This window comes from Dendropsophus ebraccatus, chromosome 9 (assembly GCF_027789765.1).
Source record: "Dendropsophus ebraccatus isolate aDenEbr1 chromosome 9, aDenEbr1.pat, whole genome shotgun sequence".
NCBI classification, from domain to species: Eukaryota; Metazoa; Chordata; class Amphibia; order Anura; family Hylidae; genus Dendropsophus; species Dendropsophus ebraccatus.
The window spans coordinates 42,082,814-42,105,622 of NC_091462.1; the positions used below are offsets into that span (position 1 = coordinate 42,082,814).

Here is a 22,809-nt window from a genome sequence, read left to right on the forward strand (position 1 = left end):
TAAGTGCAAATGCTGCACTAATATTGCCAATAAGATTACCAACTTTAGCTCTAGGGTTTCTGGTGAATCGTTCAATATCAAATCTTTTATGTCCTGCAGTTCTTCTTTTGTGGTCTATTTAATCACTTGCTCCTGTGGGATTCAATACGTGGGGCGCACTACTCAAGCACTTCGTGTGAGAATTAATAAACATAGGTCTAATGTCGAACGTGGTTTTCTACTACATAGCGTCTCTAGACATGCTGTCAACTGCAATAACTCTAAATTCTCATCATTTACTGTACTACCCATTGAACAGATACCAGTGGGTGGCCAAAGATATCAGAATCTTAAGAGACGTGAGAATTATTGGATCTACAAATTGAAAACATTGGTACCCGAAGGTCTAAATGAATATATAGAAAATGTATGCCAATAGACATGAGAATGATTTTATATGAAACGCCCCCCCCCCCTTTTTAAAACTAACTCAGTTATTGTGATTGATTTAGTTCTATATATATAATCATGTTTACTATATGTAAGACTAGCCCCCACCAAGGGTGTTTATAATTTCATTTTATAATGGTGTCTATTTTAAACTTGTTACTATATGTATTTTCCATCAGGTGTGAGGCTTTGTTCCAGCAAGGGTCTCTATATTTATACTTCTATTTATACACCTATAGTGTTCATTTTAGTTAGTTTTAACATGTATCCCTTTTTATCATATGTCTAACTAGCTCCCAATAAGGGTGTCTATAGTTTAATTTATATAATAACAATGTTAACATTGGCTAGTTACAGCATGCTCTGTTGCTGTTTAGTTAACATCATCAGTGGAACTGTGTGGCTGGGTTTAGACCTTGCGTCTTTTTGTAGCTCCCTGGAGGACATGTTCTGTTACCTGGACATCTCCGTTGTCCGTGCCTCCCCTGGGCGTCTTGATCCCGTGGCGATCCACCGGTGGTCCGGCCCGGGCCGTAATACTTTTCCTGTATTCTTCAGTTTGGTTTGTGTTATTGTTTTGACAATCTGGTCTCCCTCTGGAGCGACTGATTTGTTAGTCTGTGTAGACTCCTCCCTCAGATGTGTACGTAACCTTTGTGGGCTGGCTCCTCCTATTTTGTACAGCGCTATGGCGCTATGGTGATTCGTAGCTCCTGTGGGCAGGTCCCTCCTATTGTGTACAGCGCTATGGCGCTATGGGGATTCGTAGCTCCGGTGGGCAGGCTCCTCCTATTTTGTACAGCGCTATGGCGCTATGGGGATTCTTCTTTTGAAGCTTCCCGTGATATACGCAACTAGCGTACGCAATTTGCGTATAGAATGAGTTCTATCGATCCAGCTCAATGCTGGAGCCGCACTGAAGTTGAGCTCCGATTTACATAAGAATGATACACCTAAAGATTAATGAGATTATGTCTAAAACGTTGTTGTTCTAGTTTGATTATTTTTATAAAACTGTTACATCTACATGATTTGTATGCCCCTCCTCTCCCTCCCCCTCCCTTTGGGAAACGGGTGTGTTTGGCGGGTGTTTGTCTCCTTTATAAACCACAACACTACTGGACTATACTTTATGCACTGTTCTGATGAAGGGAGATTATGTAACTCCTGAAACGTGTAAACTTTGTGCTTCTTAATAAATATGTATTTGTTTTTCACCATCTTGGTGTAGCCTTGGATATTTTTGGAGACAGCGCTGTTTACAAGTATCGAAGTTTTTTTCTTTTAATTTTATTGTCTTCAACACGGGCCCCTGGTTGGGAGTATCCCGTTTACGATACACTTGGCTGCAGTCTTCAGCTTCCATTGCTACCTCATTTACACGGAATCCTGGATAACCCAGTGGGGTGATATGCACACAGCCCAAGGGGCTACTAGGTGAGTGCAATTGTTCACTCTTTGTCTGATCAGAGTCTGCCACAGTAAGACACGAGGCGCCGGTGCCCTTGTTTTTTTCTGTTTTATCTTATAGTCACAGCCCAGCAGGTCACTGACCACAGGGGAAAGGGCATAGCTCGCCACTCTAAAATAAAAGCAGGTGTGTCTTCATACTTGTGTGCCCACTTGGTACTGGCGCCACGACATTATACCATCTTGCTGAGCTATATCTCGACCAACCACCATAGAACGGAGCCTCCAAGGTCATCAGAAGGAATCAGACAGCACAGAAATATTGTCTTCTTAATGTTGCAAATAGAATAAGCAAAATTTTTACCAATCTTTAAGATTCAGGCATGTCTCTTCAGTGGTGGCTTACCTTCTATAGTGGCAACCACCAGGGATTGTGGTATAAGAGGAACTTCTTCTCTAGCTTTTCATAGCACTATTAAGCTTCCACTAGGAAAAGCTCTCTACATACAGATTCATACTGCTAGGCTGTTTTTACACCCCATTTGTGATGTATGTGTCAGGAACTGGCGTGGAGGGACACAGTCGGTGCAGTACTTTCAGGAACTGGTATGAAGAGACACAGACAGTGCAGTCCCTGATACTGAGCCTACTATAGCTGTCTGTACCTACTTGCCATACTCTGCCCTAGGCGGCAGCGAGCAACTGGGCAACGTTCCTTATACTACAGTCGGTGATAACACAAAACAAGGCAAGACAGTACAAACACAAAAAAAAAAATAAGAGGGTCAGCGGTCCAAGTCGGCAATGTACGGGAAGCTAAAGTTCAAAATCAGAATCCAGAGGAGGGGTTGAGGTCACGAAAGCCAAAGGTCAGAATACACAGAATACAAAGGTCAGGTAACACTAGATCAAGGCACTAGGAACTAGGCTCTATCACAGGCAAGGGACCAGTGTAGGGGAGGAAACTTTATAGGAGAAAGAGTGAATTCACTGACAACTGACTGGTCAAGTCAGCCGTCAGTCACAATCAAAAAACAGTCACAGCTGATGCCGATCGGCCGGGGGCAGTGAAACCCTGGCCGCAGCTTACATCAAAAGAAAGGGCCACAGCGCTACAACAGCAGGGCGGCTGCTAGGGACATCATTGGCGTGCCCCTAGCAACCGGCCCTGCTTATCACTAAGGACACTGTAGGTGTCTCTATCAGTCGAGCCTTGGCAGCACTGGAAGCCGGGGGCACGGGTGGCTCGCATCCTAACATTATGTTTGCCAAATATGTCAGAAAATATCCTGACGTGTACAGGACATGTGACCATTGACCTCCCCATCACCTGACGGTTGCCAAAAGAGTACTATTGGTGTTTCCCTTTAGTTGCTGGATGGAATAACAAAAACCAAACAGGATCCAGAAATAATAGTGCACTCTGCTTTTTTTTTTTTTTTACACAGAAGTTAATGAATGACAGATTCCCCTACATGACATTCCCATGGAACAATAAAACACAACAAAAATGCAACAGCTCATGGCAAGATACAGACCCACTACAAACATGAAAATAGTTAAAAGCAGCCCCCCCCCAACTGCCAAAAAAAACTTCCACAAAAATAATGAGGCTCTTGATTACCACTTGAAAATGGTGTTAACTACCCCACCACGTTACGGTGGCCTCATACGGGGCAGTCCTACACTGTACTATGCCCTCTTTATTAGTTCAATACTAGTTGTATAAATCCATTTGTAGTAGCTCCCCATAGCAGTTATGTGCCCCGTTTTTAGGTTAGGTAAGCAAGAATCTAGATGTATAAACCCATTTGTATTAGCTCCCCATAGCAGGTGTGAGGTTAGGTAAGCCAGAATCTTGACACCATTTCCCGTTTTGATTTACAGTGTGTCCAATGTAACACAAAACATTGGGGCAGATTTACTATTGTAAATGTACACAAGAAATTGGTGTACATACCTTGTATCAAAAGTATTATGCTTTTTAGAATTTTTTTTACCAACAAAACACAGTAATCACTGACCTCAAGGAGAACAGCGAAAAAAATTCCAATGAAGTACTCAATCAGGAGTCTCCACTGATGCCCCCAAAAATTTAAATATGCAAAACAAGAGTCCGTGGAGCCTCAGTTGCCAGTCTCAAAACACGGGATTGCCAGATATCTCTAGCCTGTTGCCGCGGGGTGCCTCCATGATGGGGAGAGCACCACACCACCCTGACAAATAGCCCCTTAAGTCCCACTCGGTTGCGAGTATTGGAACATAAACAGGGAAACAACAGGGTGGCCCCTTTTGTCAATGTCTAACTCAAGGTGCGAGTATTGCGATCATGACAAGGGCTTGCCAAGGCAGGCATCCACCCACAGACAGCCGTTTCGGGGCAACTAGGCGACGTTCCTTATACTACAGTAGGTGATAACACAAAACAAGGCAAGACAGTACAAACACAAAAAAAAATAAATAAGAGGGTCAGCGGTCCAAGTCGGCAACGTACGGAAGCTAAAGTTCAAAATCAGAATCCAGAGGAGGGGTTGAGGTCACGAAAGCCATAGGTCAGAATACACAAAATACAAAGGTCAGGTAACACTAGATCAAGGCACTAGGAACTAGGCTCTATCACAGGCAAGGGACCAGTGTAGGGGAGGAAACTTTATAGGAGAAAGAGTGAATTCACTGACAACTGACTGGTCAAGTCAGCCGTCAGTCACAATCAAAAAACAGTCACAGCTGATGCCGATCGGCCGGGGGCAGTGAAACCCTGGCCGCAGCTTACATCAAAAGAAAGGGCCGCAGCGCTACAACAGCAGGGCGGCTGCTACTGACGTCATTGGTGTGCCACTAGCAACCGGCCCTGCTTATCAGGACATGTGACCATTGACCTCCCCATCACCTGACGGATGCCAAAAGAGTACTATTGGTGTTTCCCTTTAGTTGCTGGATGGAATAACAAAGACCAAACAGAATCCAGAAATAATAGTGCACTCTGCATTGTTTTTTTACACAGAAGTTAATGAATGACAGATTCCCCTACATGACATTCCCATGGATTCTCACCATGTTATCTCCACTATTGCACTACACTGCAAAAACACATTTATGGTGCCTTCACACGTACCGTATCGCTGCGTTTTTAACGCTGCTTTTTTATTGCTGCGTTTTTGCTGCGTTTTTTACATGCGCGTTTTGATTTTCACATGAAAATCATGTGACAATCAAAACGCACATGTAAAAAACGCAGCGATAAAAATGCAGCAATAAAAACGCAGTGTTAAAAACTCAGCGTTAAAAACGCAGCAATACGGTACGTGTGAAGCTACCCTTAGGGTACAAACACACACACCGTATACTCAGCAGATATACAGCAGATACGCAGCAGATTTGATGGTGCAGATTGATGCTGTGTTCAGTTATTTAGTTCTAATCTGCTGCGTATCTGCTGCGTATCTGCCGCGTATTGCAGCAGAAAATACGCTGCATATACGGTGTGTGTGTGTTTGAACCCTTAGAAAAGAGCATTAGTTCAATACTCAAAAACACAGAAAAATGCAACAGCTCACCGCAATGGCAAGATACAGACCTACCTCATACCGGGGAAGTCCTACACTGTACTATGGCCACTCCATGGCATGAAATACGCCTATGCTCTGGGCATGCAAGATCCGTCCTATACCGGCAAAAGTAATTACACCACCTGGGTGGGATAGGTGGAGTGCACAACCAAGTAAAGGCAGCCACTCCCCCATCTGGAACACAGAAAAAAGACAAATTTGGTCAGCTCTCCTAGAACACCATTCACACTAGGCAGGAGCACGTTGCTGTGGCTGAAGTTGCAAACACACAAAAACACAGAAAAATGCAACAGCTCACCACAATGGCAAGATACAGACCCACTACAGACATGAAAATAGTTAAAAGCAGCCCCCCCCCCCCCAACTGCCAAAAAAACCTTCCACAAAAATAATGAGGCTCTTGATTACCACTTGAAAATGGTGTAAACTACCCCACCACGTTACGGTGGCCTCATACCAGGGCAGTCCTACACTGTACTATGGTTTCTTTATTAGTTCAATACTAGTTGTATAAATCCATTTGTAGTAGCTCCCCATAGCAGTTATGTGCCCCGTTTTTAGGTTAGGTAAGCAAGAATCTAGTTGTATACACCCATTTGTATTAGCTCCCCATAGCAGGTATGAGGTTAGGTAAGCCAGAATCTTGACACCATTTCCCGTTTTGATTTACAGTATTTCAAATGTAACACAAAACATTGGGGCAGATTTACTATTGTAAATGTACACAAGAAATTGGTGTACATACCTTGTATCAAAAGTATTATGCGTTTTAGAAATTTTTTTAAACAGTTTTGCGCCTAATAAGATCTGAATGTGCATAGTAAAACCAAAAGCAGTATGATCCTCTGGGCAAGGAAACTTTGAGTTCTGGCATTCATGCAGATGGTACGCTGACATGTGCCACACAACAGCTGTATAATATATGTGGTGTCCCACCACAGGTGTTGCTAGTAGTTACATCCTTCGTAAAAGCTTGTACTTTTTGGATGTAAGTGGTGATGTAGTAGTGTTAAAGTTTCGCCACAAGATGTCGCTATTAGAGATGAGCGAATAGCTATTTGATCGAATACTACGCTATTCGAGCTATTTGATAAACAATTGCAAACAAGATTGTTTATCATTAACCTGAAATCATTCACCATATTACAGAGAACTATAGTCGTTCAATCCCAGCAAAACAATGAACAATGTGCAATTACACTGAACGAGTAGTGAACTAATGCGAAACTTGAGCGAACAAATGTGGAATAACAGCAAACTATTAGCAAACAATTAGCAAACGATTAGCAAACAATAGTTAGCAAATGATAATCGTCCCGTGTAATAGGGCCCTTGGGTAGGAAGGGACCCCCCAAAAGTTAGATGCACCCAGGCATGCTTCCCCTGGTGTCCCAGATGCATTTTAGAGGTTTTGGCATCATTTCCTGAGGTGTCATTGTGGACTTCCAAGGGGTAGAATAATGATTTCAAAGTATTTTTCTCCCATAGACTATAATGGGATTCGATAATGAATCGAATATACGAATATCGGGGGCTTTTCAAATCGAATTTTGAATTTTCGAATATTTCACTATTCGCTTATCTCTAGTCGCTATTGTAAGTGTATGTACAAGTTTATGCACAGCTGTAGTATGCAAAGGATCATTGTTTATTTGTATGTCACATGGATCTGTAGGTCAATGAGCGTACTTTCTTCTTCTATCCTATCATTTCTCTCTTTTCTTCTCAAGTAACTCCACGCAACACTATGCAGTGCTTAACCCTTCACTAGAGAGGACAGGTCAGAGATCATCTCAACCCACACCATGGACAAGGAGATTCACAGTGCAGGACAGTATCCACAAAGCAAGGCTAGGAACTGATCCGGATAGAGCAAAGTTGCTAGAAGCCTATGAACTCTATCTTGCAGGGGAACCCTCAGCATTCCACTTATCCCAGGTAACAAGATCTGGGGCTTGTGACACCCACTAGGACGGGTCCCCCAAAACTGGTAGGGAAATAGGTGGTGCAAAGACCAAAATGTCAGAACACAGTCACAAGTATTCTCTCTCTCTCTTCTGAAGTATTCTTCTATTTCTACCTCCAACATCCCAGCAGAGCACAGTACTACTTGAGTTGGGACTCTCATGACCTCCTCCTCTCTACTCTTCTGAACTTCTTCTATAAACCTCTCAACTTGCAACTCAGTCGGCATGACTGTACCACCCCCTATTCGCTCACTACAAATTTGGATCCTAAGTTATCAAGTGTCTTATCAAGTGTAACATCTTTTGTCACTGCAAAGCTATATGACCTGCTGCATACAAGTATTCTCGGAGTAAAGCAGATTTTATTTATGATAAAGAGACTCTCTGATTCCTCGTCAAGCACCAACACAGTACACATACATTCCTTGGGTCATCTCCCCTTTCTGTGGGTGGCAGTACCGATAGTCCGGGTAGGTCACTACTCCACTCCGGACCACTGTGACAACAGCCCAAGGGACCCCACAACAATCTGGCAGGTCACTGTCCACAGGGGAACAAGGTATAACCGGCCCGCTAAACTAAAAGCAGGTGTGCCACCATTCCTCTGTGCCCAACCGACACTGGCGTCACAACATAACATCTCTGGGCCCAGCTGTATCTCGGGCAACCACCACAGGAGTGGCGTCACACTTCACCATCTGGCAAGTGACCAGCCGTTCCATATCCATACTACCGGGGGTGGACACCACATATACATCTGTGCAGGCCAAGTCTAGCCCTTCATGGCAGTGGTATTCCCTACTGGCAGGTACAACTTTCAGCAGCAGTAAAAAATTTCCAGAACAGTTTGAGAAATTTGACAAAGAATACAAAAAGTATCAATTGCCAAAATAGCAATATAATCAGTATTTGTGGCATTGATTGGGGAAAAAATTCTGATCAATGGAAGCCCCACCTTGGACTTAAAGGGTCTGCTGTTAATGTCTTGGTGTCAGATCCCACAGGACACCTTTAGGTCTGTTCTAGAGACACAAGGGCAATTTACACAACTTTAGGTAGGTAGTTTTATGTTACGAACTTACGACTAATTTAATATGTGGTTTACTATCTCTGCTACATCACACAAAGAAACGGCTCATAATGTAATTATCTGAGAACGCTCCAATAATAATAATAATAATAATACATATGTGTGGACACATATCCATGTTGGTTATTTGTTGATTTTTTGGGGGGTAGTCGTGCAATTAAATAAGCAAATAGAAGGCATGGGATAGAGTGAAACCATGTTTATTCTGTAACAATAAATTATTGTAGCCATAGAATTTGGTGAACATACATGTGTGTTAAACATTTCATATATTTGCATCAGGTATATCCAAATAATTTCTTCATGGTTGCCCGGGTTTCTTCTAAATCAAAGGTAGAAAAAAATATAGGGGTCAATATATATTTATGTATATTATTACAGTATATACACAATAAAAAGAGCACAGCACTGACTTCAGGATGCAGGTGAGGCGCTACTCTAAGTGCAAATGTGCAATTGTGCAAAGAGCTCTTCGCCATCTCCAGTATCTGTCCATAGAATGCTGTACTGTTGCATTGCATTGCTGTACTGTTGTGGTACTGCAGTGCTTTCAATGAAACAACGCAATACAGTGACAGTACCACAATGGTACTGCAAAGAAACTGCCATGTGTGAGCACAACCTGATCATTCACCTATACTTGCCCAACATGTGATATTTACAGCTCATTGCCTAGGTCTAAAACGAGTAATTCAACCTTAGCTTTCTGGTCGCACTGGCTTGGTTGCAGCACTAGGAGTACCAGCATAAGCTGTTTCTTTATGAGACAACAGGGAATGGGAACTAGGAGCTAATGTGAAAGCTTTAGTAGTAAGGCAATATGAACTGTACAGCAGTGTGGAGACTTGCTCTTTAGCAAGGGAATAGGGGAGGAGGAGGAGAGCCTGGAGTAGATGTCAGCAATGCATGGTGAAAGGCATAATTCGTCTTGATTTGTATGCTATAAAGGTTTATGTAAACTTATATTTACCATTTTTTGTCCATTCTAGTCTCAGTGGTGCCAGCGACCTCCATGATGTCCAAAGCGGTGACCATATCCACCTCCACGATGATTGCGAGAGCCATAGTTTGGGCGGTAAAAACCACCACCACGGTTGTATCCAAGCCCATAACCCCTGTTCATTCCATATCCTCCACCATATCCTCCGGGTCCTCCACCATATCCTCCGAGTCCTCCACCATATCCTCCGAGCCCTCTACCGTATCCTCCGAGCCCTCCACCGTATCCTCCGAGCCCTCCACCGTATCCTCCGAGCCCTCCACCATATCCTCCGAGTCCTCCGAGTCCTCCACCATATCCTCCACCAAATCCTCCTGGGTAGAATCCTGACCCTCCCAATAAACCTCCTGAAAGAAGAAGGAACTAAATCAGTAAAAGTTTCATACCTCGTGTATAGGACACATTAGTTCAAGCCTTTGTGTTCATTAGTTTAGCACATTTGTGTAATATCTAGTAGCATATATCTTTGGTTATTATATTTCAAATATAAACTATTTTCTGACTTCAAACACACATTCTAAATTGTAGAGAGGGGAAAAGTTATTTTTTCCTGGAATGCCCCTTTAAGTGATGAGCTGCAGAGTGAAGAGCAAAACATAGCACTTCTCCTAGTTATCTGTTTGGGGGGGCTCATCTCCATACAAAACTTTTGACATGTCTGTGATTGACATGGGATAAGTTTTTTTAAAATCAATGCTTTAACTGAAACAGTCATGTCAAGAGTGCACAGGTCCTTTTTACATGTATGAATTAAACACACTCTTAGGCTACGTTCACATCAGCGTTTTTCTTTTTTTCTAACGGATCCGTCCATATTAATTAAACGGATGAGCATAAACTGATGAGCAGACTGATGCAAACTGATTGCAAAATGTTAATTTTCATGTTCCGTTTGTATTTTGGCTTAAAAAAAACTGACTTTTGTACATCAGTTAGCATCCATTTGCATCAGTCAGCATCCGTTTTTCTATCCGTTTAATTTTCTTCTTCGGTTTCTTGCTGCTTCTGCGCATGCTAAGTGCAAAAACGGATGAAAACAAACGGATGTGAACGGAAATACCTTCCGTTTTAGATCCGTCCTCATTGACTACAATGTAAAAAAAAAACGGAAATGCACTTTCCGTTCGTGATCCGTTTTTTGAAACGGAAAGAAAAATACTGCAAACACTATTTTTTCCTCCGTTCAAAAAAACGGATCTTGAACGGATTGCATGCAAACGGAGCACAATTAGGGCAAACGGAGCACACTAAAATATCATGGGAGTCTATGGGGATTTTAACAGATCCGCCAGTTTCTGTTTTGCTTACTCCAAAAAGGAAAAGGTAGACAGAATGGTGCCGGATGGTCAAACGCTGATGTGAACGAACACTTAGGCTATGCTACCACTGCATAATAATATCTGGAAAGACATTAGTCTTGTTACATAGACAGGTGCTAATAATGATCGTGATCATTATTAACAACCGTCTATGTTACAAGATGGCCGCTAATATTATGCAGTAGGAAGATAGCCTTATAATGAAATGTTGTCAGTTACTCACCAACTGCTAAGTTGAGCAGAGAAGCCATGATGATTAATCCTGAAAAATAGAGGAACACAACTAAGTATGGTTTCAGGTATGTCAATTGACAGTATTTTAGGAATTTTATTTAGGGTCCATTTACACAGAAAGATTATCTGACAGGTTATCTGCCAAAGATTTGAAGTCAAAGCCAGGAATGGACTATAAACACAGATCAGGTCATAAAGAAAGGCCTGAGATTTCTCCTCTTTTCCAATCCATTCCTGGCTTTGGCTTCAAGTCTTTGGCAGATAATCTGTCAGATAATCTTTCTGTGTAAATGGACCCTTATGTATTCAATTTATAGCCATGTTTCTAGTCTACGTTGTGCCAGCCAGTCATGTGGCTGTATTTTTTATTAGATTAGTTCATTATACCAGCTATTATAGAGTAAAACTATACATTTAAACCTATATTCGTTTAAATGCTCATCAGATCTTCGGCTTTATAGTATGTACATTACAGTGAAATGTCCCTTTACATTTGATGTACCAGAATTTTCTGTCATTTTTTTTTTCTAATATTAAATTTGCCATTAAACCCTTCCATTATTTCCACTGTTTATAAATGCAAAGCCCTTCCTAATCTATAAAGTGGAACATTCCAGCAACGGCATAAGGAGTGGCACAACAAATTCTTAATGAATAACCTTTGATAATGCACGTTTTAGGCTTAAAAGGGAACTGCAGAAAAAAAAGAAATAATTTTTAAATGAACGTTTAGCAGAAAGTTATACCGATCTGTAAATTACTTCCAGTACTTCTCAGCTGCTGTAAGTCCTAGTGGTGTATTATTTTCAAATTGTTTCAAATTATTTTCAAATCTATATAACTTCCTGCCATCAGTTTATTATTTTCTGTAGAGTACCCCTTTTATTGTAAATAAGAAGGCAGCATGACATTCTAGTCATTTCCACTTTACTTGTCACAGGACGATGGAACTAGTCTGATCCAATTTCCCTATTCCCCCACAGACTACATACATTATTGGAAAAATGTCAGAATATAATGAGAGCACCGCTAAGCATAAAAAGTAAGATAGCGCTAATAATTAAAAAAATAATAGTTTTAAAAATTTACTTTGAATCGGCTTCAAGCTCCTAATATGTTTTATGAAATTAAAGTATTAGACTTAGCCTTTGATTCTGTGACTTGTAAAGTGCATCACTGTCCTACTATTACGCCATAATAGTAGGTCAGAAAACATAAGAAAACTAAAAACATATAAAATACATATGTATCCTGTCACCTTTAGTACATACAGTTCAAAAGTATATTATTACCTTTTGTTCCCCTAGAATAGTATACTTCAGATATATAGTACAAGAGGTTAATATAGCAGAAGTGTAGAATGAATAAAAGCATCTAAGCATCTACTTACCAAGTCCTACAACCTTCAAGTGCAATTAATGGGAATACTACCCCAAGAAAAGACGGCTACTTTTATTTAGTTAGATGGACGGGGAGGAGACTGTCAAATTTTAGAGGACGGATTTCCAGTTTTCTTATCCACAGCCTAATCTTTATAATTAGCTGAGTAACAACATTAGCAAAGCAGCCCACTGATATCATTGTGATAATACCAAACACACCTCTGAGATTTACTGTACGGCTACATAGTTACGGCTGTATTAATAGTTATGGTAATGGACAGATTCGCCCCATGCATATTTCAGCATTTTAATGTAGATTATGTTTGCATTTGTTCTTTATGACAGAGGCAACTATTAACATGTTTTGCCATTAGTTCTACAGTGTTGTAGTCTCCCAAGGGTACAGCCAGGTAAAGTTTTCTCCTATTGTCTACAGTTTAAAGGGGTAGTTCACAAAAAAAAATTAAATCAACTGGTGCCAGAAAGTGCTAGAAATTTGTAATTTAGTTCTATTAAAAAATCTCAAGTCTTCCAATACTTATCAGCTGTTGTATGTTTTGCAGGAAGTGGTGTATTCTCTCCCATCAGGAAAGCAGGAAAGATTTTCTATGGAGATTTTCTACTGCTCTGGACAGTTTCTGCATCTGATAAGTACTGGAAGATTTTTTAATAGAAATAAATTACAAATCTCTGGCACATGCTGAGACCAGGTGATTTAAAAAAAAAAATTGGGGGGTGGACTACCCCCTTTAACATTACAAAATTTAAAGCATATGGCTATGTTCACACATAATATTTCTGTCAGTCTTTTTTTCAACCAGAACCAGGAGTGGAACTGACAGGGCAAAATTACAAGGGAAAGATTTGCACAGCTTTCAACCCACTCCTGGATTTGTTTGAAAAAAGACCGACCAAAAGACTGACAGAAATACTATGGGGGAGTTTTATCAAACATGGTGTAAAGTAGCATTGGCTCAGTTGCCCCTAGTAACCAATCAGATTCCACTTTGCAATCCTCACAGACTCTTTGGAAAATGAAAGGTGGAATCTGGTTACTAGGGGCAACTGAGCCAGTTTCATTTTACACCAGTTTGATAAATCTCCCCTTATGTGTGAACATAGCCTTACTGTCATTTAAGGGTGGCATTACCAAGCATGTATAGTTTTTTATGTTTCAATGCTTATGCATGATAAAACCATGGGGGAGATCAAACATGGTGTAAAGTGAAACTGGCTCAGTTGTTCCTAGCATCCAATCAGATTATTCCTTTCATACCTCACAGACTCTTTGGAAAATGAAAGGTGGAATCTGATTGGTTGCTAGGGGCAACTGAGCCAGTTTCACTTTACACCATGTTTGATAAATCTCCCCCCATGTTTATGGAAAGTCATTTCTGCAGACATTTTAGATTTTTCCTTCAATGTAGTCGTATGAGGGCTTATTTTTTTGAGGACTGAGGTGTAGTACACAGAAACAGGGTTGACCATAATTTTCTGTACATTATAGGATCCATTAAAAGGACAGCAAAACCACACAGAGTTACTGACTAAATTTTACACATTCTTTGTGGAGATTAGTAGAATAAGACCCCTTCACACGTCCAGAAAATAAGAATACATTAGTCACTGACACCCTTTAGGATTTTCCCTCTCCCCCCCGGACCTCACCAGCTGCCCTCAGTCTGCCCCGGCCTCCTGCTGCATTACCCACTGTCTGTCCAAGCACCCCAGCCCTCCTGCTGCCTTCTCTCCCTCTCTCCCCCCGATTCCCCCCCCCCCCCCCCGACCAGCGTCTGTCACCTGATCCCCCATTCCGCACCCCCCCACCCAAGCACACCAGGCCTCCTGCTGCCTCCTCCCCCGGTCTCCCCCCAGATGCCCCCCCCCCCTGACCAGCGCCTGTCACTGACCCCCCCCCCCAGACTTCAGCGCCCGACCAAAACCAGGAGTGGATTGAAAACACAGAAAGGCTATGTTCACACACTGTTGTAATTGAGTGGATGACCACCATTTAATGGCGACTGACAGCTGTTATTTCAAAACAATGGCAATTATTTGCCATTAAATGACGGCTATCCACTCAATTTCAACAGTGTGCGAACAGAGCCTTTCTGTGTTTTTAATCCACTCCACTAGTTTTGGTTGCAAAATAGTAACCAAAATACTGAGCAAAAATACTGTGTGTGAACCTAGCCTTACATTGTTTATTTAATATATTTAATTGTCCCAAGAATTCCACCATCCTGAGCCTTTTACTAAGAAATGTTTTCCTTTACTTTTTTTTCCCCCAGTTAGAACCCAAGATCAAAACCAAATCATAGGTTCATAACCTCAATGGAATCACAACCATAACTTATTTTTATCATGCACATAAAAAGGCAGTGATATAGAAATGCATTTAACATGAGCATTTCATTACCATACCGATATGCATCTCATTAGTAAAGAATCAGAATGAGTAAGTTTAAGCTTCATCAAAGGGGATCTCCACCCATATCATTGAGATAGCCTAGCTGATAGTAAAATACCTTGCACATCATTGCTCTTATTTTGTTCTGACTCAGTAAAGATTTTCTACTGATAATTCTGAAGAAATCTGTATAACCCATGACTGACACAATGGAAATTTACTTCATACAGACTAGTTGCATATTACTTCAGGCTAACAATTAGCCTTTGCTATAACAAGATAGTTGTGGTCAAAATATTGTGTAGGTGATAGCTATTTCCCTTTTTTTGATACTCGTCGCATCAGTGACAGCCCGCTCAGCCAATCACTGTCCACTGCATTGTCCTTCTTCAGTCAGTGATTGGTTGAGTGGTCTGTCACTGCTGAGATGAGTCCATCTCAGAAGTAGCGGTGGGAATGTTCAGCAGAGGATCGGGCAAAGAAACTGGAGGACACCAGGGGAGTGTGGTTATTTAAGAATAGGATCTTCATTATGTTTTTGCAAAGGAAGCAATATATCAAACCTTTTTAAAGGCAGAAGTACCCCTTTAAAGTGTTGACTCACTACCAGCATCCTTTTAACATAAGAGCAAACAGCTACAGTTTTAATAAAGACCTTTGAGGAAAGTTAAAATGTTCTAACCAAAATTTTCTTTCCTTGAATCCGTAGGCAGCACAGGAAACAAATGCTGTGCTGCTGTAGGACAAAATGGAAAGCTAAAAATTACTCCCCAAAATAGTTTTTTTCCTGTGCTGCCGTAGGATGAAATGGAAATTAACACAATCCTGGAGAACACAGAAATGGCTGCACATTACACCCATGGTTGATAATGAAGCTTTTCAGTTACATTAAAAACCAACATCAGAAGTTAGTATACAATTTGATCAACCCATATTGCCTCATGTACCACATGCAGGTCTTCTGATACACATGATTCCCTACTCTAGCCATGATGCAGCGTTCGCCAGTGACCACCACCACCGAAAAGCCAGTGCTCACAGGGGGGAGCAGCCCAGCAGTCCAGCGACCCCAGTGTTGCAGAACCAAGCCACCCAAGGGACAAAGCCGCCCCGCAGACACGGCCAGCAGAGGCAATGGCCGGCAGCCAACACCTAGTGTGAAGAGATCTATAAGCCCACTCCATGTGCTCCCAGCTAGACTGGGAAAGAGGAGGTACTTACCATGCACATCACTTCCCGCTACTTGGTCACATATGGGTCTTACTGGGAGGACTGCAAAAACCACAAAGAAGAGGGACAGAATACATAAAATGCACAAGCCTGGATAACACAGAAATAGCTGCACATCACACCCATTATTGATACTAAAGCTTCTCAGCTACATTAAAAATTAACATCAGAAGTTAATATAAAATTTGATCAAACCATATTGCCTCATGTACTACGTGCAGAAAGAGGAGGACAGATACAGGAAGGACACCAGGGGTGTGTGGTTATGTAAGAATAGGATCTTCATTATGTTTTTTGCAAAGGAAGCAATATATCAAACATTTTTTAAGACAGAAGTACCCCTTTAATATTCGATTAGTGAATCTTAACAAATTTGTACCAAAATTTGCAAAGCTCACAAAATGAATTTCAAGCTGCTTCACTCATCTCTAGTACAAACCGACAGAAAATAAAAAGATGGCAGGTTCTCTTGAAGGAAAGTTCTAAAAATATTTGTCTATGTTTAAGGTGTACATTTGGTATCACATTATACTTGCACTAATCATGAGGTAAGTTGCATTAGAATATTTTTATTGTCATTGTGGAATACATTATGTATTGAACAGTAATAGTGCACTTGTCTATAGATGACTAGTGTCATCTTCTTTTACTCTACAAATAGAGAGGTTAGTGGCATTCGATCCATAATGTTTGATATACATCAGTATTTCAGTCTCCTGATTTGTCAATGAATATCACAAACTACTAGTCAGATCACTTGTGAACCCAGCCTATGTTTTGAGGAATATTCAGTACAGTACATGTACAGTGCTGGCCAAAAGATATTTATCTCTTCATTCAATTTGTCTTCAATGGAAAACCACAAAAAGAATTGTCAAAAATCCAAATTGGATATAATTCCACACCAAACATAAAAAAGGGGGTGGACAAAAGTATTGGCACCCTTAGAAAAATCATGTGATGCTTCTCTAATTTGTGTAATTAACAGCACCTGCTACTTACCTGTGGCACATAACAGGTGGTGGCAATAACTAAATCACACTTGCAGCCAGTTGAAATGGATTAAAGTTGACTCAACCTCTGTCTTGTGTCCTTGTGTGTACCACATTGAGCATGGAGAAAAGAAAGAAGACCAAAGAACTGTCTGAGGACTTGAGAAGCCAAATTGTGAGGAAGCATGAGCAATCTCAAGGCTACAAGTCCATCTTCAAAGAAGTGTAAAGCCCATGGCACTGTGGCTAACCTCCCTAGATGTGGATGGAAAAGAAAAATTGATGAGAGATTTCAACAAAAGATTGTGCGGATGGTGGCTAAAGAACCTTGACTAACATCCATACAAATTCTAGCTGCCCTGCAGTCCGAGGGTACAACAGTGTCAACCCGTACTATCCATCGGCATCTGAATGAAGAGGGACTCTATGGTAGGATACCCAGGAAGACCCCACTTCTGACCCAGAGACATAAAAAATCCAGGCAGGAGTTTGCCAAAACTTACCTGAGAAAGCCAAAAACTTTTTGGTAGAATGTTCTCTGGTTACATGAGACAAAAGTAGAGCTTTTTGGGAAAAGGCATCAACATGAGTTTACAGGAAAAAAAAGAGGCCTTCAAAGAAAAGAACACGGTCCCTACAGTCAAACATGGCAGAGGTTCCCTGATGTTTTGGGGCTGCTTTGCTGCCTCTGGCACTGGACTGCTTGACTGTGTGCATGGCATTATGAAGTCTGAAGACTACCAACAAATTTTGCAACATAATGTAGGGCCCAGTGTGAGAAAGCTGGGTCTCCCGCAGAGGTCATGGGTCTGACCTAAAACAGGACAATGACCCAAAGCACATTTCAAAAAGCACTAGAAAATGGTTTGAGAGAAAGCACTAGAGACTTCTAAAGCGGCCGGAAATGAGTCCAGACCTGAATCCCATAGAACACAGGTGGAGAGATCTCAAAATGGCAGTTTGGAGAAGGCATCCTTCAAATCTCAGGGACCTGGAACAATTTGCCAAAGAAGAAACAGAGCATTGTAAGAAACTCGTTGATGGTTACCGGAAGCGTTTTTTCCCAGTTATTTTGTCTAAAGGTTGTTTGTGCTACCAAGTATTCGGCTGAGGGTGCCAATACTTTTGTCCGGCCCATTTTTGGAGTTTTGTGTAAAATGATCAATGATTTGACTTTTATTTTTTCCATCTTCTTTTGTGTTTTTTCATTGCTAGCAAAGTAAATGAAGATATTATTACCAAAGCATTTGTGATTGCAATCGTTTTCTGGAAGAATTGCAGGGGTGCCAATACTTTTGGCCAGCACTCTATTTGCATACAGTAAATACAAATGTAAAGAAATGGATTGCCCTGGAAACTCCCATAACAGCATACCCGAGAAACATAAACACATTCCTTACATTACTCTCATATGTCATTCATGTCCATGCATCACAGAAATTCCATGTGTGTATTATTTCCTCAAACTGAAAAGCAAATGCAAATTGTAAAAGGGAACATAGACAATGTAATCTGTCAATTTAAAGGGGTACTCCTGAGACAGGAAGTGTGCAAAGCTGGATTGATTTTCCATGGGGATTTGCTATTGTTCTATACAGTTCCTGGTCTGGGGGAAGGGGAGGGGGTGTAAAAATTAGAGGCTGATGATGATTTGGAATGGAAGCTGACGGGGGGACCATAATTTATCATGATAAATGGTGGATGAGGCCCTTCCGGGAGTTTATTTGGGTGTATGGAGCACGGGTGGTCTACCTGAGCGGGCTTTTGTAACGCCTGGAGTAGTGGATCCACTGAGCCGACACTAGCGATGGCACTAAACCGCACCAGGGAGCGGAGTCTAAGGGGCCGCTGGTTTTCACCAGAGCCCGCCGAAAGGCGGGATGGGCTTGCTGCGGCAGGCGACCCCCAGGTCGCTACCCCTGGTTTGGTTGCTAGTGACAGCAGGCGAGGCGAGGCAGGAGCAGTAGGCAGGAGATGGTGCTGGCAGAGGTCTGCAGGCGTAACCGCAGGTGACAGGCTGAACACAGGAGCAAAAGTGTGACAGAGGAGCAGGAACCAGGAACAAGAACTAGGGACCAGGTAGCGGACAGGAATCAGGAACAAGGACTAGGGACCAGGTAGCAGACAGGAATCAGGAACAACAGGGAGCTGGCCCAAACGCTATGGGAAGCATGTAGAGGCTCCAACACCTGGAAGGGGGCAGGGCTGAAACTTATAGGGGAGTGATTAACATACAAGCCAATTAGGAGCGCACTGCCCCTTTAAATCTGAGACAGCCAGCGCGAGCGTGCCCTAGGAGACGGGGACGTGCGCGCCGGCTGGCACAGTGACGGGCAGGAGCGCGGTGAGGTGAGGTGCCCCTCGGGGCCGAAGCAACAGCAGCGCCGGGTCCCTGCATATGGACACCGGCTGCTGCAGAAGTGGGAGAGAGGGTGCGGCGGCGGTCCGGAGCACGGGACGCCGCCGCGGCCCTAACAGCTTTCCTGTGCTCCAGGAAGGAATGGTTGGTGGGAAGGGCTCTGTTGGGCAGAACGGCTCCAGAGATGGGGCGGTTTAGCCAGAGAGGGTACCCTGAATGGATGGAATTACCAGGTGGATAAAGAACAGAAGTATATCTCTGTAATCCTGTAATTTCGTTTATTTTTATTTTATTTATTTATCTTTTTTTTTTTTTTTCCTTTTCTCTTTCCCCTTCTTTGGGGGGTGAAATGTAGGCAAGGGGAGCGGAGCTCTGCTGAGGGACAACCGAGTCTGCTGGCTAAGTGTTGACTTTATAATTTTTCAGTTTGTTGTGCTCTCCCGACGGTGTCGGGATTCTGTGGTTAGTATAGTGGTAAGATATAGTGGTGGTGTTAGTAAACTGGGATATACTGTTGGTAAGGGGAAGAGTTTAGATAGTTCCTGGTAAAGGGATGGATTGAGCTCCCTGGTGAAATCCCCTCCGGACCATAATGCTGTTTGGTTATGGTTTATAATGGATGGTAATGAACTAGACGGGGTATATTTAGCTGATGGAGAGGGTATGGGGTAGGATGTGGATCATTGAGGTTTTTACATGATTTTGTACTATTGAAAATTTAATAAAGAGATATTAAAAAAAAAAAATTAGAGGCTGCTATTAGAGGCTCTATGGAGGGGGCTATACTATTAGGGGGTCTTTGCAGAGGTCTTGGAGGAAGAGTTATACTTCACATATTCACATATGCATATACATTAGATTTAGAGAACTCTATATAGCACTGACATGGTTTTCTGGTTGGTTGCAACGGCTGTGATTTCTACAACACATACATTGTGTGAACATAGCCGTATTATGAATCATTTTGTCAGTTTCCTTATCTTAGGGCCCCTTTTACATGGCCTGATGTGTGCCGCAAACAATCTCACAATCAATGAGATTTGCAGAGCTTTTATGATGCATCGATCATCTTCGCCTAATAACTTCATGAAAGTTCCCCACTAGAGATGAGCGAACCGGGGTCGGGTTCGAGTCCATCCGAACGATCGGCATTTGATTAGCGGTGGCTGCTGAACTTGGATAAAGCTCTAAGGTTGTCTGGAAAACATGGATACAGCCAATGACTATATCCATGTTTTCCACATAGCCTTAGGGCTTTATCCAACTTCAGCAGTCACCGCTAATCAAATGCCGAACGTTCGGGTTCAGATGGACTCGAGCATGCTCGAGATTCGTTCAGCTCTATTCCCCACACATTTCTATACTCATAAGAAGATGTATGGGCAAATGATGTCTTTTGCACAGTCTGATTATGGCCAGTGAGGGTTCCTGCCTGCTCATAATCAGCCCGTGAAAAAATTATATTTTACTATATAATCTCTGGTTTGATAAGTAACCCTTATCATATCGCAACTGAATCGGCCGTACTTTCTTTACTATCATACTGTATGTTAGGCTCAATTGCCATCTAGCTATATCCCAGTACAGGGTGACATGATTGTAATTATAACCATTATACAGTTCATAGTAATTGCTGCTAATGTGTTGTCACTGTTTTAGGCATTCATCAATCCACCATGAGGCAACCTGTCACCCTTAATTACAGACCGGAGGAAACAGAGACTCTGTTATCACTCTTTTTAGTGCTACTTTTTTTTAAATACTTATGACTTTTTGAGGAAGATTAACAAAATACAGCAATTCTAGGTTTTTATAGCTTTTTTGTACTGTGTTCACTGTGTGGGATAAATAAAAAAATTATATTATTGGTCAGGTCTTCATGGACATGGAGACACCTAATATGCGATAATACACTGCACTAGTTGCCTCTCAGTATAATGCTGACAGGCTCTGGGTACTCACAAGGTACTAAGTAAAGTGCAGCTGGCTCTTTTCATGTTGCAGTCACAATCTAACTGCAGCATGTAAAGGGTGAATCTACTAGGTTAATCTACCAGAAACATTTCCCCGTTCCTGGTACAGCTGGTACTGGTGTCATACTGAGCTCCCGCATTTCCTGCATGGGGGACCCACAGTGCCTTATTCCAAACCCGCTGCAATAAACACGGCAGCAAACAATAAGTATTTAATGACCACCATGAAAAGGCGTATTTATATTTATGGTCAGTAAGAGGTTGGATAAGGATAAGGTTGCATAATGCTTGGACTACATAGCAGGACCAAGCAGCTCGACACAGTAATTTCTGGTCACACAACCATGAATAACTGTGTAACCCCAGCCTAAGTTAAAGGGGTACTCCAACAAAAATCTTTATCTTTCAAATCAACTGGTTTCAGAAAATTACATAGATTTGTTTAAAATCTCCAGTCTTCCAGTACTTATCAGCTGCTGTATGTGTGGTAACCCACTGTGGGTGTTGCTATTCTTCACACCCCTCGTAAAAGTCTGTACTTGTTTGTGGCCTTGTTATAGCTGTAGTATTACCAAAGATGACCACTAGATGTCGCTGTATTGTATAACTAAAGCCTAGAAGCTGCACGGCGGAAGTATCTCAAGGGTTATTTGTATGTGTATGTACCAAATTCTGTTAACCAGAAGGATCACTCCTTTCTTCTGTCCTATCTTCTCTTTCTTTTCTCTTTCTCTATTGCACTCTTTCCACCCAACCACAGTGCATCTTATATGCTGGTTAGGAAGTTAGTCCCTTGGGTGAAGGAGGAGTCTTAGCCAAGTTTTTGTTGAGAAAGGTAGCTCTCTGTGGTTCTACCTGGGCCCTGGCCCTCTGCCAGGTCCCCTCTGCAAGTTAGTTCTTAGTCAGTACCCCGCATGGGTAGGACGCTGGAAAGAGCCCTCTTACAAACTTCTTTCTAGAGGCACCACACACACTGTGTGATGCACTGTTAAGCCCTTCAAGAGAGGACTAGCCTAAAGATCACCTCAACCCACGCCAAGGACTAGGAGTAACTACAGTGCAGCACAGTCTCCGCAAAAGAGCCAAAGAGCTAAGAACTGATCTGAGTGGCGCAAAGTTACTAAAAGTCGATAAACTCTATCTCGCAGCGCGGGTGTACTTAGGAAACTCTAACCATTCCGCTCATCACAGGTAACAGGGTCTGGGGCCTGTGTCACCCATCAGTACGGTTCAGCCAAAGCTAGTGGGCATAAGGTGGTGTGAAGACTATAGGAAAGGTCAAAACACAGGCACAGGTTGTTTCTTCTTCTTCTACAAGTATTCTTCTATGCACTTCAACCTCCCCGCAGAGCAGATTACTACTTGGGTATAGACTCTCACGTCACTCTCCTCTCTACTACCTCAGTACAACCTTATCAACTCTACTACATCCTACTACGTGTTTT

The 22,809-nt window shown here is 42.1% G+C and overlaps 1 protein-coding gene across 1 annotated transcript; it reads right to left on the reverse strand.

The window, feature by feature from the left end:
• Positions 1 to 8,649: 8,649 nt before the first annotated feature.
• LOC138802055 (TATA-binding protein-associated factor 2N-like) lies at positions 8,650 to 16,131 on the reverse strand. The gene is made up of 4 exons (XM_069985192.1): positions 16,032 to 16,131; positions 11,008 to 11,046; positions 9,436 to 9,812; positions 8,650 to 8,787 (listed from the first exon to the last, which is right to left on the reverse strand). Exons 2-3 carry the CDS (start codon positions 11,033 to 11,035, stop codon positions 9,457 to 9,459), a joined length of 384 nt encoding a protein of 127 aa, XP_069841293.1. The 5' UTR covers positions 11,036 to 11,046; positions 16,032 to 16,131; the 3' UTR covers positions 8,650 to 8,787; positions 9,436 to 9,456.
• Between the last annotated feature and the right edge of the window lie 6,678 nt (positions 16,132 to 22,809).

Excerpts from the sequence above, each read along its gene's own strand:
- LOC138802055 (XM_069985192.1), bottom strand. The coding sequence starts at position 11,035 with ATGGCTTCTCTGCTCAACTTAGCAGTTG. Across the intron at positions 9,813-11,007 it reads TCTGCTCAACTTAGCAGTTG|GAGGTTTATTGGGAGGGTCA; the intron begins GTGAGTAACTGA and ends TTCTTCTTTCAG.